This window comes from Rhinolophus sinicus, linkage group LG02 (genome assembly GCF_036562045.2).
Source record: "Rhinolophus sinicus isolate RSC01 linkage group LG02, ASM3656204v1, whole genome shotgun sequence".
NCBI lineage: Eukaryota > Metazoa > Chordata > Mammalia > Chiroptera > Rhinolophidae > Rhinolophus > Rhinolophus sinicus.
Window position 1 is genome coordinate 89597562 of NC_133752.1, and position 15454 is coordinate 89613015.

Here is a 15454-nt window from a genome sequence, read left to right on the forward strand (position 1 = left end):
CAAGATATGGAAACAACCTGGGTTCATCAACAGATAAATGGATAAAGAAGTAGATCACATACACACAGATCACCCCCCTCCCCCGTGCCCCATACACACAGTGGAATAGTATTCAGCCATGAGAAATAAGGAAATCTTGCTTTTTGTAACGTGAATGGAATTTGAGGGCATTATGATAATTGAAAGAAGTCAAACACAGAAAGGCAAATACTGTGCAGTATCACTTATATGTAGAATTTAAAAAAGCTGAATTTGTAAAAGCAGTAGAATAATGGTTCCCAGGCCTGGGGGTGGGTTAACTGGGGAGATGTTGCTTAAGGGGAGATGTAACTAGTGGATACATAAGTCCTGGAGGTCTCAGGCACAGCCTCGTGATTACAGCTCACAGAACTGTATTATAAAACTTCAAAGTTGCCAAGAGACTACAACTTAATTATGTGACGTGACAGAGGTGTTACCGAGCATTACTGTAGTAATGATTTTGAAACATGTAAATATATAAAAGCAGCACGCTCATACCTTAAACTTATAGAATGTTATATCAATTATATCTCAAAAAATATTCTGGAAGAGTTGTTTCTTAAGGAAGGAAGGAACGAAAGGAGGGAGAGAGGGAAGACGGAAGATGAGGAGAAAGGAAGGAAGGAAATGACTTAATTTTCAAAGAGCTTGTTCAGAAGGTGGTATTTTCCCATTTTACACGGACTATCCAAAGTCAAGATTCAAGTAACCATCAATCAATACCCCAAGAAACATGAAAACCTTATACCATGTCAGAGTTTGATGACCACTTAAGTATCCTATTTTACTTATTCCCATTTTCACCATTTCCCATATTTAATGTTCTAGAAATGCAAGCTATGTTTCACTCAAAAAATCCAATTCTTGTGAATAAAACTCAGGTAAAGTATCAACATATTTCACATATATAAAGCTAAAACATAGAGTCAATATTGATAAAATAAAATCTTTTACCTTCTAGATCATAGGTTTGGAAAACTCTCCTGGCTTGTTCTGAAGGAGCCTCAGGGGCAACTAAAGCCATATCCTGAAAAGATAAAAAAGCATGCTATCAACTAATTATGGTATCATGACATTAAAAATAAACAACACAATACTAGACTAGGGTGAAGGAGTGATGACATTTGGAGGCAGAAGACTGAGTTATATCATAGATTTGTGACAAAATAAGTCACAAATTCCGGGCCTTAAAACATGGGACTAATATTTCAATCACAGAGAATTGTTGTAAGAATGACATGTGAAGCTTTATATATAAAAACACTTGAAAAGTCCAATATTATATAGGTAATTACTATAAAAATGCAAATGACATACATTTGCCTTATATTATTGTCTAAGCATGGAGAAATACAACTTAAATGTAACTTAAAATATACTCTAGATTTTAAATATTTAAAAATTAAATCCCGAGATATATGATAGCAAATAATTACACAGCAATGCATTTGAGCATTTGAAATTACTTTAGGGAGCATGTTATTTCAAATCTACCCTGAGGTCAACAACTAAGTTCTGCATGTCCAGAATTTTCATTTTTCTTAATTCCAATGAAATACCCCAAAGGCAGAATTATTTCTTTTTCCCATAATTAATTCTCTATTCTGACTAATTTCTTTACACAGTAATCAATACTACGATTTATCACAAATAAGCACAAAATTCAATGTCATCTTGGATTCTTCACAAGCCTTTACTCTACATATTTAAACTGTTATGAAATTCTAATTCTTGGTTGACACAAATCTAGAATCTAGGCTCCAGTAGTTTTACTCTAGTCATAGTTTTGGTTTATAATTGTGTTCACTGAGACACACCTCATCAGAGGACAAATTTCCAAGTATCCCTTTTTATCACCTTGTATCTTTTTAAAGAAGTATGGGGTATAAATGTTAAATACAATTTAAAATGCTGTTCCTCTGTGGAAATAAATTTTTGTAAGTAATGTACTAATTAACTTTTGCTCTAATCGTCCCACCCTTACCTCCGAGATGAAGCAACAAACTGAAAGAATCAATTAGAGTAGTTCTGACCCAACCACGAGACTAGGTGCCTAAACACCTTAATAGTATGTTCAGTTTATATGGGAATACATGGCAAATAGGAATGGGAATCAAAACAAGGCAATCTATGCAAGCCCTCACACATTTTTAAGGTACTGAAAGGTAAGTTTTTAAAAATCTCATATTTTATAATAGTAAATTTTGGTCATGCATAATTATTTCCCATTTACCGTCCCTTGACAGCAACTTTTAGGGTCTTCTTTTCCTGCATATTCAAATATTATTTTGCAGATAATACATATTTCAAATGACATGTTTTCATTTGGCCTAACTTCAATGTTTTTCTGATTTTTATGACCCAGTCCTTTATTGCTGTATACTTGGAATGTGTCTGATTTTTTGCTGTTAGAAACAATGCTGCACCAAATAAATCTGAACATGTAATTTCATACATGTGCCACTGTATCTGTAGGATAGGGCTAGAGCACGAATTCTGGGTCAGAGGAAAAGTGCATTTGTAATTTTGGTAGATACTGCCAGATTCCTGGGTTATGTTTGTCCATTTAACCTATTTTGAACAGTATTTCTTAAAACTCTTTCCTTTTTCTAAAACATCAGCAATACAGCCTTAGCTCTACAATTAACTTTGTGTCAAAGCCAGGATGACACTGTCAGCTCTCAGATTTAGGGAGCAATACTATACCACTGGGGCTATTATAATTATTATTCCTTAGCTTCTTTTATCACTCCCAAACCTTAACTGAAAATTTTCTACATTTATGCCACTATAAGCTTTTGGTCTCTTAACTATTTCCTACCCTACTTCTGTATTTTTTCCAATTTTTGCTTTAGAATGGCTGTCAGAATTTGTGGGTGAACACCATAACTGAAAATCTGGCTGAGGAGAAGGTATACAGCTGTGCATGAGGTTTTTCATGCAGGGGGGAACCTAAAGGGGCACAAGATAAGGATACAGTCACTCACTCTATTCACCATCTGTTCCATTTCAAGCTTTCTTTGTTACCAGTAAGTGATAAAGAAAAGTTTGAAATAAGTTTTAAAACATTACTTTGAATTTTCTAAATATTACTATGATCTAAATAGAGGGAAAGGGAATATTGTTTTTCTTGGCCAATAAAACAAAAGAATCTTTTGGGGGGAAGAGGTGGCAGAGAATGTAACTAAAGCATTACTTTGATATTACCATAAAGTGAGGTTTTAGGAAATGACCAGTGTTTATAAAATTAGGAGAACAGGGATGATTCCCATTTTAGCCATATGAAAAGGTTTACGTCAAATTCTCTGGTATTAAAGATTTCAGAAAACGCAGGAGCACAAAAAGAATTGAAAGTCAACTACCTGATGCCTGGTCTCTAAGTTCCAACTGCTACAAATGAAAAAATACACTATGCTAATGTAGAAAGGAATTAAAGTAGACTAGTGAAAAGTTCACTGCATAGCTCTTGCTTCTGGTTATGAGTATATAAAAAAACTTATGCTCTAGAAAACATACATAATTCTATTATTCTTGTTTGAATATGCTATATATGCTGGCCTGATACTTGAAATTAGTGAGTACTGTTTTAACACATGCTCATTTAGAGCAGAGGATGGCAAATTTTTTCTGTAATGGGTGGGGCTTGATCTGGCCTGTGGCCCATGGTTTGCTGACCCATGATTTAGAGATTATATGTTCTTCCCCCAAATAGTCTAATTTATTAAATATGCCTTCTTTTTGACATATCTGTAGATATTAAGACATCTTAATCACCTTAACACGTTTTACAAAGATATTTCGGCTTTCATCTGAAAGAGAACTCTAGCGAGAAGGGACAGAATCATGAAAGGCGCGGGGGCATGTGAATTAGCACAGCACAGGGGCGAATGGAAAGAGCTGAAGACGACTGCGAACTGTGAGAGAAAAGGAGCAGTTAGGAAGGGGAATCCACTTTGATAGAAGAATGAATTTGGTTCTGAACATTTAGAGCTTGGAGCTGAGGGTTCAACATCCAGGTAGAGCACAGGGCGCTATCTTAATGTGTAGCACACTATGAACGCTCCATGTTTGCCACCTGTAAGCTCCTACGGGCTAGCAGACATAGGTATGGGCGCTAGAGATGGGCTAAAGAACCTATCAGATAAGATACTAAAACAGAAGAAAGCAGATTTCTTCGAAGACCTCAGAAAAAGGAATTTAGACAATCTGCTGGTTGAAGATTAGCAGTGTGAAACAAGTTTGTCAAAACCCTGTATGTGAAACAACAAAAGAACCAACCATACATGAACTACCTAAACAGAAATTCCTTTTTTCTTCCCAAAATACAACCAGTGGTACTGGTCAATTCCACATCATAAAATCATCAACTATAACTGTCATTACTACTAATAAATTTTGCCTTGAATGATTTAAAAAAACATCTTGTTTTTAGTCTCAGTGATTCTCTAATAGCTAATTTGCTAAACTCCTTAGGAATTAATTATTCTTAATCCTACCACTTATTTTAAGATGTGTTTATATTAGAGGAGAGAAAAAAGAGAAAAGTAGAGCATTAAAAAAGATTACAGTAAATTCTAATGAGAACATTCCAGAAATTTTCATCCACAAATCAAAACCAGTACAGTATTCTAAATTGATTAGTTTGAGTGTTTGTTTTCTAGATTATTGTAGAAAATGATTTCTTAAAGTTTGTTTAAATTTATCTAAAGTTTCAATGATTACAGGTGAAATCAAGAAAAGTTACAAAACTACCTTCTATTTCCATTAAAATGTTTCATGCTGAACTCCTTTTAAACTTTCCAATTTGATTTAAAATCACAAATTCCAACACTAATTTTTACCAATTTATTTAACTTAAACAATTCTGAACAAGGTTCCTAGTTTAAAGATCTGTAGCAAATTTGGTAATAAATATTAAATGTTTCATATTTACATTGTAAGATTGAACAGCAAGTATAGAATTCCATTCAATTGAGAGTCCTTTGCAATCTTAAGAGAAAATATTTCAGTGAGAGAGATAATTGCTACATTTTTTTCTCATTGCACATAAAGGAAATTATTTAATTATAAAGAATAAAAGTCTCATTTAATAACATGTAGGTTTGAAGAAAAATATGAAGATGATTCTAACCCTCAGATTTTCCATTTCCAAGACTTAATTTAGGCAAGAGATTTTAGATTACATATTTAATATCTTTTTCCCATATAACTATGTACACACCTCTAATGTTTTGAATACTGTGAAGCTAATTAGATAGAGGAAGACCTAGTCTGTACATTTAAGGTAACAATCTAATAGAAGAGGGAAAAAATATGCTACTACATGCGTATTTCATGAGCATTGAAGTTATCTTAAGAAAATTACCTTCTAATATAAAAATCAAACGTACGTTAACCCCCACCCTAAAAAAACCCCTGCTGAGTTATAAAGAATCCAATGATGTAATCCCAAATTATCGAAGTCAACAAGGATATTTGTAAGCGTTTTCTTTTTTGCACCCCTAATTGTAGCATTTAGAAGAAAATTTCAATATGTATTGTACCTGAAACATACCCCCAATAGAAAAAGATCTTAAACATAAGTCAAATACTTAAATATTGTTTTAGTTAGTTATTTAAACTCTGATTTACCATTAATATTATTTGTACTCTAAAAGTTGTTCTCTACATTATTCAAATTAATCAGAAGCTTTTATAAAGAGGAATGTTAGAGCAAACAATTTCTATTCAGTCAATTTACTGGTCAACAGGGATTGCCAGACAATACAGCTTTTAAAATTATCTAGCCTCACTCAACTTTCCTTACTTATTTAGCAAAGTGCTACAGAAGAGAAGGGGGGAAAAAAACCAAGCTGTAATGGGACTATCTAATAACCTCTAGTCATGAAACAAATATGTCTTTTACATGTAGCCCTGTCTGTACTATCAGGATAATTCTTCACTGTTCACCATAAGCCTTTTAAAATGTTGTAACATTAGCTATCCTTCTCAACAGGCCTGTGTTCGGTTTGTTGGCTAGGTGTAAGTACTTCATTACTGAAAGGTCTTTAAAATTTATTCATTATACTTTTCAGCATTATCAAGAGCAATCTGCTGTCACGAGTAATCCAAGAACCTCTGAGAGCCTTACCTAACTTCAGGAGTGATCACACATATATAAATTACATTTGAGCTTGCAAGATATTTTATAGTGCTATAAGACCCCTTCCAAAAAAAAAAGTAATAAAGTTAACTGGTATAGAACTTATCTTTAAGCTTTAAATAAAATTTCACTTTAAAATGATTTTAATGTTTCATATTGATTCATCACTAATTATACTTATGAAAATAACTTGGGACCCACTATGAAACAGATATTAAATCAATTACCAAATGTTCTCAAGTACATAATGCTCTTCAGTGCCAGTGTCAGATAGAGGAGTCAGTTAATGTCATCATTTCACAGCAGGTAGGACAGTGGCCTTTTTCTTCTTCCTCTTCCATCATTGCCCGAGCACTGTGCAAACGTCCTGGGCTATCTCCACAACAGCCCCCTGCTGTGTGGCACTGATCTGCGTTGTATCAGCAGAGAAGTCAGAGTAGGAAACAAAGCCAAGCCCTTGGAGGTTCTTTCTCCATAAAAACAGAAACTCTAAATGTACAAGTGGAAATAAGGAAGTGGGAGGAAAAGTCTCCAACAAAATTGGTTTACTATAATCATTACAATGACTAGGTTGGTGCAAAAGTAATTGCGGTTTTCGCAATTATTAACTTTTAAACCACAATTACTTTACACCAACCTAATACTAATGAATGGACTTCTTTCTCTCCCTATTACCATAACTATACAACTCACTTTAGAAGTTAATATTATACAATCACCTGCATAAAATCAATCTGACAGTCAAAAAGTCCTTCCTTATTTCTAGTAAAGATTCTTTGTATCATTTGAATTAATTTAAACTCTGTTAAAGCTCCAGGACATAAAGTAAGCCACGGTAGTAAGTGTTATTCCTGACAACTCCTTGCGCCTCCCTTCCTTCTAAGGGTTTTATATATCACTGCTTGTTGCTATGGGACCTGAAGTCCCTTTCTGTGGGAGGGGTCTACTTCCTAGCCCCACTGACATCACGTTTGGCCAGGTAACTTCTTTTGGCCAGAGAACTGTAAGCAGAAGTGACATAAGGCTAGCTCCTAGAAGAAGCTGGAAGTGCCATCTGTGGTTTTGCCAGGTGTTCTCTTTTCCCTGTGCCAGGGGAACTGTACATGCCTGACACAGGCTGCTCCTTCAGTCCAGAGCTTAGAACCAAGAGGGCACGTGGAGCACATCTGCAGCCAATGTGTAAATTAAGAGAAATAAGTTCAGTGTGTGTGTGTGTGTGTGTGTGTGTGTGTGTGTCAGGGGGTATGATGGGATCGGTGTGCCCCAGACCAGTACGGACACAAAGAGGGTGTGCTGTTTGTAGAGAATTAAATATAATGAAACTGACTGCTGCATTTCTTTTAATCATCATTACATGTAGGCAAATTTAAACAATTTCATTGGTCAAACGTCCCTCCTACATGGGGAGGGACTGCTCTCAATGCCTCCTTCTTGAATACTACTGTGTAAATCGCTGAAATTTTAGGGTTGTTACTTCAGGAAGCTAGCAAAAGGAAATAAAACGGAATGTTCTGGTAGTAGTTTTGTTTGTGTCATATGCATTATATTGGCTCTTCCTATTACTACTTGGCCTACTTTTTCCTCTCGTCTCTTCCTTCATACTACCCACTGACTCTGATTTAACAACGTAAGCTGCATTCAGAGGAATCTCCACATATACGGACTTCACGTTTCATGTGAAAAATGAATGCCCAAGAGGATTAACACGTTGCGTACGGATCACAAGAATCTTCACGAGGGATTTAAACCCAGCCGTACGCAACGTGTTTAAGGAAACTGTAGTCCACACAATGCTAGTAATTTAAGTTTGGCAGGGTTGGATTAGTATGCATGGAAAGTGAGGAACTACCCATCATCCCCACACCAAATCCTAGCTCCTTTTGTATTTTAAACAAGGTTTGACACTGAAAACACAGTACTCAAATTTCTAATATTCTTAAGTTTTATCATAGCTTTACAGAGAAGTTCTTACTGTTCATTAAGAAGGTTTTCTACTTGCACGAATATGCTTTCCATGCATGCCTTGGATATCCACGTTTAGCCTTTATATCAAGATAAGCATTCAAACATACTATAGTGAAGATGGGTTGGGAATAAATAATTATTCCATCTGGTTCTATATCTGATCCCAACCTCTGCTTCCATCTTAATCTTCTAGCACAACTAGTATGGTTCAAATTACTGTTCTCCACATATAGAAGGAATGTTCACATCCCACATCGCTCGTATTTTTGCTTCATCTTTTCTCCAAGCCCAGAATACAGCCCTCATTTCATGTAAGTCTAAAACGTATCATGTCCTTCAATTCCAATGTCATCTCCTTCGCACCCATCTCTCCCCTCTGCCAGGCTCTATTCCACCCTAGTATTATGATTTCTTTTTTTTTGCCTAAGGGACAGAAACAGTTAAAAGCTCAGGAGTCAGAAGATTTGAGTTTGAATCCTGGCTTTAGTACTCACTAGTATATATATAACCTTGGAGACGTTATTTTTCACTGACCTCAGACTATAAAATGTAGATGAAAATGCAACTTACCTCACAATGTTGCTCTAGGATTAAATGAGGAATGCATGTAAAATGCTTAGCATAGTGCCTGGTGTACAGAAAACACTAAGAAAATGTAAATAGTAGGCTGTTACAATGTATTCTTAATCTTTGCATTTCACCATACTTGGCACAATGCCTAATTTTCACTAACTGATGTGGAAAAACAGATAAATCAGGAGTTCCACTGATCACAAGAAGAAGTTAGAAGGAAAAATAGGAGCAACAGGGGAGTAAGAAAATCAGCAGTCACAATATGAAAAATGTCAAGGCTGGACTATGAATGCTGAGTAGGATTTTGGTCAGCACATTCTGGGCAGAGGATAAAATAAACAAAAGCATAGAAAAATAAAATCTTAACACTATCATACCTTAAATATATCATGTGAGAACTTTTGTCCTGTTCTGCTATCAACTCTATTTGGTACAACAATTGCTATCAATGATAAACAGCTACCATATTTCCCTGAAAATAAGACCTAGCTGGACCATCGGCTGTAATGTGTCTTTTGGAGCAAAAATTAATATAAGTCCTGGTATTATGTTATGTTATATTATATTATGTTATATTATATTATACCTGGTATTATATATTATATTATACCTGGTCTTATATTAAAATAAGACCACGTCTTATATTAATTTTTGCTCCAAAAGACGCATTAGAACTGATGGTCCGGCTAGGTCTATTTTTGGGGAAACACGGTAGAAGTACGAACTTATCAATACTGATTCTAATTAGAACTCAAACTTTACTCATGACAGGCACTATTATCAACAATATTATATCATGTTTAGACAATTATTTTGAGAAACAAACTCAAAGGGAGAGAGAGAGAGAGACTACTTTTGTTACAGTTCTACTGTAACAAAAATTATAAGAAACAAACTTAAAGGGAAAGAAAGACTATTTTTAATAAGTAGGTTGACATCACTGACATGACTGAGATAAATAAGAGAAAAGTTAAACTTCAGAAAAATTATAAAAAACAGATCTAGAAACAGGTTCCATGAGGGCATTCAGAATAGCAGAAAACAGTACATAACAGCAATTAATTTTCACTTTGTTTAAAAAGGCAAGAATATTTATAATACATTTTGAAGGAGTTTTGGTCAAAATAATTAAAAATAAAAAAGCTTGAGTATTATAATGGTACAAATAATTGGCATAACCCTCAACAGCTGATGACAGTTGTACCCAAAGTGTACTAAGCACTTAGGGGACAATTTGTAGTTAAAAATTCATAGGTTTTAAATAATTCAAATAATTAAATATTGTTAGTCTGTATAGACTTCTACCCAGACTTTCCAAGTAGTTCAGATTAAAAGAAAATTAACTTTAGTATCCTTTGTCTGAAGTTGCTATTCTTACATTAGAAGACAGGTGTTAAAGTCACATGACAGCCCCAGGACATATACATTACTATATAAAGCCATTCCACTAAGACCAGGAGACATAGCAGCCCTACCTAATACACAAAAACAAAACCAGGCAGGCAGCCAAAATGGGGACACAAAGAAATATGTCCCAAATGAAAGAACAAAGTTCCAGAAAAAGACCTAAACAAAATGGAGACAACCAATCTACCAGCTGCAGAGTTCAAAACACTGGTTACAAGGATGTTCAATGATCTCAGGGAGAGCTTCAACAAAGAGACTGCAAACATAAACATGGAGATAGAAAACGAAAAATAACCAGTCAGAAATGAAGACTACAATAACTGAAATAAAGAATATATTACAGGTAATCAACAGTAGGTCAGATAAAGCAGAGGATGCAATCAGAGATTTGGGAGATAAGGTAGCAGAAAAAACTCAATCAGAAGAGCAAAAAGAAAAAAAAATCCAAAAAAAGATAGTTCAAGGGGCTTCTGGAACAACATCAAGTGTACAAACATTTGCATCATAGGCATACCAGAATGAGAAGAGAGAGCAAGGAATTGAAACCCTATTTGAAGAAATATTAATGGAAAACATCCCTAATTTGGCAAAGGAAATAGACATACAAGCCAAGGAAGTGCAGAGTCCCAAACAAGATGAACCCAAACAGGCCCACACCAAGACACATCATAATTAAAATGGCAGGCTAAAGACAAAAAGAATCTTAAAAGCAGCAAGAGAAAAGAAGTTAGTTACCTACAAAGGAGCTCCCATAAGATTATCAGCTGATTTCTCAACAGAAACTTTGCAGGCCAGAAGGGACTGGCACAAAATATTCAAAGTGATGAAAAGCAATGACTTACAACCAAGATTACTTCTACCCAGCAAAGTTATTTGAAATTGAAAGATAGAGGTTTCCAGACAAGAAAAAGCTAAAGGAGTTCATCACCACCAAACAAGAAATGTTAAAGGGACTTTTTTAAGAAAAAAGAAAAAAAGATAAAACATGAATAATAAAGTGGCAATAACTGCATATCTGTGATCAATTACTTCACATATAAATGGATTTAATGATCCAATCGAAAGACATAGGGTGGCTGAATGGAAAAGAAAAAAAGACACTTACTTATGCTGCCTACAAAAGACTCACTTCAGATGAAAAGACACACACAGACTGAAAGTTAAGGGATGGACAAAAAAATATTTGATGAAAATGGGAGGAAGAAAAACGGGTAGCAATACTTATACCAGACAAAACAGACTTTAAAACAAAGGCTATAAGAAGAAACAAAGAAGGACCCAGCAATCTCACTTCTGGGGATTTATCTGAAGAAACCCAAAACACTAATTCAAAAAGACATATATTAATACATCCCTATGTTTATTGAAGCATTATTTACAATAGCCAAGATATGGAAACAACTGAAGTGTTCATGGATAGATGAATGGATAAAGAAGAGATGGTACATATTTATAATGGAATATTATTCAGTTATAAAAAAGAATGAAATTTTGCCATCTGCAACAACATGGATGGACCTAGATGGTATTGTGTTGAGTGGAGTAAGTCAGACAGAGAACGACAAATACCATATGATTTCACTTCTACTTAGAATTTAAAAAATAAACTCATAGATACCGAGAACATTTTAATGGTTGCCAGATGGGAGGGGGGATCAGGGGGACAGAGTGAAAAAGGGGAAGGGATTAAGAACAAATTTGTAGTTACTAAATAGTCATGGGATGTATAGCATAAAGAATACAGTCAATAATATTGTAATAAGTATGCATGGTGTCAGGTGGGTACTAAATTTATTGGGGTGATCACTTCATGGAGTTTTATAAATGTCTAATTTATATGTTCACACCTGAAACTAATATAATATTGCATGTCAACTGTAATTGAAAAATAAAATATTAAAGTCTTAAGTTTATGGTTTAAGCTATAAAAACAAGTACTTCAGATTCTTAAATTCATTTCCTTTCTGTAGTTGATAAGGCATAAAATCTAAACATAGGCACAAACTCTAAAACTTATGCTAAATGGACTGGATAACTAAACTACATTAATATATAGAAAAATTCTATTACAAAATATCCAACTGTGCATTTAATTGTATTCCAAGTCACATGACTTTTACCCAATAATTAAAGATACACAAAGGTGAATTTTCTTTATAACAAATAAAGCCTCTACCCCTAAAGCATCATTTTACTTTTTTCCCTTGAAGTTGTGCTTATTTTTCTGAAAATGTATTAATGGTAAAGTAGAACTAACTGTCCAATTTTAAAACACCTAATATCTAACACTTACTTGCAGTAGTCTTCCTAATGTTACAGCAAACAGCAATACACAAAAGGAGCTTGCTTTGTAGAAAGAATTGTTATCTAGACTCCCAGTAACAGACACCACAGTTAAGAACAGTCAGCTCATGGAGGAACAGTAAAATGTTTTGTTTCTCCTTCGCATTAAATTCAGTTTCTTTATATATTTTGCATTTAAATAGTAATGTGATTTCATGTGCTCTTACCTGAAAGCAAAACTGCTTTATCATAGGAAAGGTCAAAGGTGACACTCGCACAAAGAGTCTTTTATAACCATAAAAGAGAACAAAAAGGGATGTAAAACTCATCTCCCCAACTTCAAAAGAAAGTTTGAAATGGATTAACAAGGAAATTAGTCACTGATTATCTGAAACTATATGCTATAGGTAGGTTCCAACTATTTTCATATTAGATCAGCAGCTGTCACCCCACACTGAGATTCAAGTGTACAATAAAAAAACAAAAAAAAAAAAGCAAATCTATTTTGTCTACAACTTTATACATATAATTCTATTAATATTAAAAGTATCACATTTTCAAATTTAAAGCCCTCATCTTGAATTGGCAGTGTAAATTAATTCCACAATTAGCTCCAATTCAAAACGAAATTACAAGTGATCCAAATAATTCATTCTTAAAACCCAAATATAAAAAAGACAAAAAAACCCAAAGGGTATTCAATTAAAAAAAGATAAATGTTTAAATATAGGTTCTAAATTCATTAAGCATCTACTGCTCAAAATCATTTCTTTTACCTACACAGGAGGTTTGCAAGTTTTCAACTAATCTCATCAAAAAGCACCATGGCAGGATTTCTGAGGAAACAGCCCAGGCTCACAGGGCATGCTCCCTGACCGTGTACAGAGCTGAACATTTCATTCCTTCAGAGCTCTGATGACCTGCTTGGAAAATTTTCCACCCCACTCTATAGAAATTAAGTTCCCATTTCCCTTCACCCACATCCTCTTATTAAAGGTTTCTGTGGGACCCCTGGTGATGTATACTCTGAGTTCTTATTCCCTGCAGCAATAGTCTGTACTATTCCCCCTCAATATTAAGTAGAAAACTCCCATTTACACAGGATAACTTGTATATATTTCTTGCAACCGTATTCCCTAAGATACTTATGTCGAATAGTACAATATCAACTTAGTTGTTTCACAAACACAGATGTTTAGTAAGATAAAAAAACATCACTTTGTCTATGTCAAATAGAAAAGGAAGATGATTTATAAAACATGGCAGACAGTTAAATTTAAAAACTTAAAGAAGTAGATGGTTTTAGATGACTGATCTGAAGTTTTACATGTTCATAAAATTTAATTATTAAATTTATTTTTACCATTGATTTTCAAATAAAACTGAATTGTGAAAAATCTCTTCTAATCCTACAAAATACGTGCAGTGATTCTCCATGGGTCAGGAAGAGAGTTCCAATAAAATTAAAATTTCTAGGCACTGGATGTCTCAAATATGAAGTAACAACTTTATGAAATAGTTTGACACTCACATTTAAAATCATGAACTTATACCTCTTTAAAAAATTATAATTAGAGCCCTAAAAGTTTACTGTTCATCTCGAAAGGAAAAACCAAAACAGATGGGTAAGAATTTATTTCACTGAACAGAAACAATTTTCTTATCCATCCTCAAACTATGAACATAAATCTTAAATACGATGTGTGACAATACTTATTTATAAATACTCATCAAACTTGTTTTCATTCATTAGCCCAGAGAAAGAATCTACACGTATATGTGTGTTTACGTTGATCAGGTCGAAGAGCAACAGTTGGTTCTGTTTTTGCCTCTATATAGGAATACTGCACACACGCACTGCTATTTCTTATGATCAAAGACAACTCAGCACTATTAAGTCCCTCTCCCCCCTTATCAAGTACCAACGTGGTTATATTGCAATTTTTGGTGAAATAAAGCTTCAGTGTGTTCTGCAATTTATTTGTTCAACAGAAGTCTACTGAGTGCCAACACTGCCTGGAACTGTTCTAGGTGTTGGGAAACAGTAAGAGACAAAACAGACAAAACCCTGCTTCGTAGAACTTACCTAGTGAGAGAGACAAACAACATGTAAAATATGTAGTGTCTAGTCGCCAGAATATATTAAAAACTTACAATTCAATAACAAAAAGACAAATACCCAATTCAAATGTAGGCAAAGAACCCGAGAGATTTCTCCAAAGAAGCTATGTATGGCCAAAAGCACATTAAAAGGTGCTCAACATCATTAGTCATTAGTGAAATGCAAACCAGAACCACAAGGACCACTTAACATACACTAGGATGGTTACACTAATAGAATGATCATAATAATAATTTTGAAAAAAGAAAATAACTGTTAGCAAAGATATGGAAAACCTGGAACCCTATATATTGCTAAGAAAGTAAAATGGTATATGCCTGCTGTGGAAACAGATTGGTGGTTCCCCAAAATTGATGAAGGAAGGAGAACTGACTCTGGGTGGTGAACGCACAGCATGATATATAAATGATGTGTTACAGAATTGTACACTTGAAACCTACGTAACTTTACTAACCTTTGTCACCCCAATAAACTTTAATTAAAAAAAAAAGTTAAACACAGAATTGCTCTATGACCCAGCAATTCCAGTTCTAGGCATAGACCCCAAAGAACTGAAAACAGGAACTCAAGCAAATGCTTGTGTAGGAAAGTTCACAGTAGCACCAGTACAATAGCCAAAGGTGAGAACAAAGTGTGTTATGTGCAGACAGTGGAGCGCCATCGGCCGTAAAGGGAACGGAGTACTGAGACAAGCTACACTGAAGAGGAACCTCAGAAACCTTATACTCAGGGAGAGAATCCAGACACAGAGGCCACAGATTTTATGATTCCATGGATATGAAATATCCAATATGGGTAAATTCAGAGATTAAAAGCAAATTGATGGTTTCTGGGGCTTCAGAGAGGGGGATGGAGAGTAACTGCTTAATGGATATGGGTTTTATTTTAGGATGGTGAAGGTGTGTTGGAACTAGACACTGGTGCTGGTTGTACAACACTGT

The 15454-nt window shown here is 34.6% G+C and overlaps 1 protein-coding gene across 4 annotated transcripts in view; it reads right to left on the minus strand.

Moving 5' to 3' along the window:
* The window catches only part of MINDY3 (MINDY lysine 48 deubiquitinase 3), an 85742-nt gene that overhangs the window by 24021 nt on the left and 46267 nt on the right, over nt 1-15454 (minus strand). For all 4 annotated transcript variants that reach the window (XM_019746057.2, XM_074324803.1, XM_019746059.2 and 1 more), the window contains one exon: nt 976-1048. In XM_019746057.2, coding sequence (XP_019601616.1) covers nt 976-1048 — 73 coding nt within the window. The remainder of the gene's footprint in view (nt 1-975; nt 1049-15454) is intronic.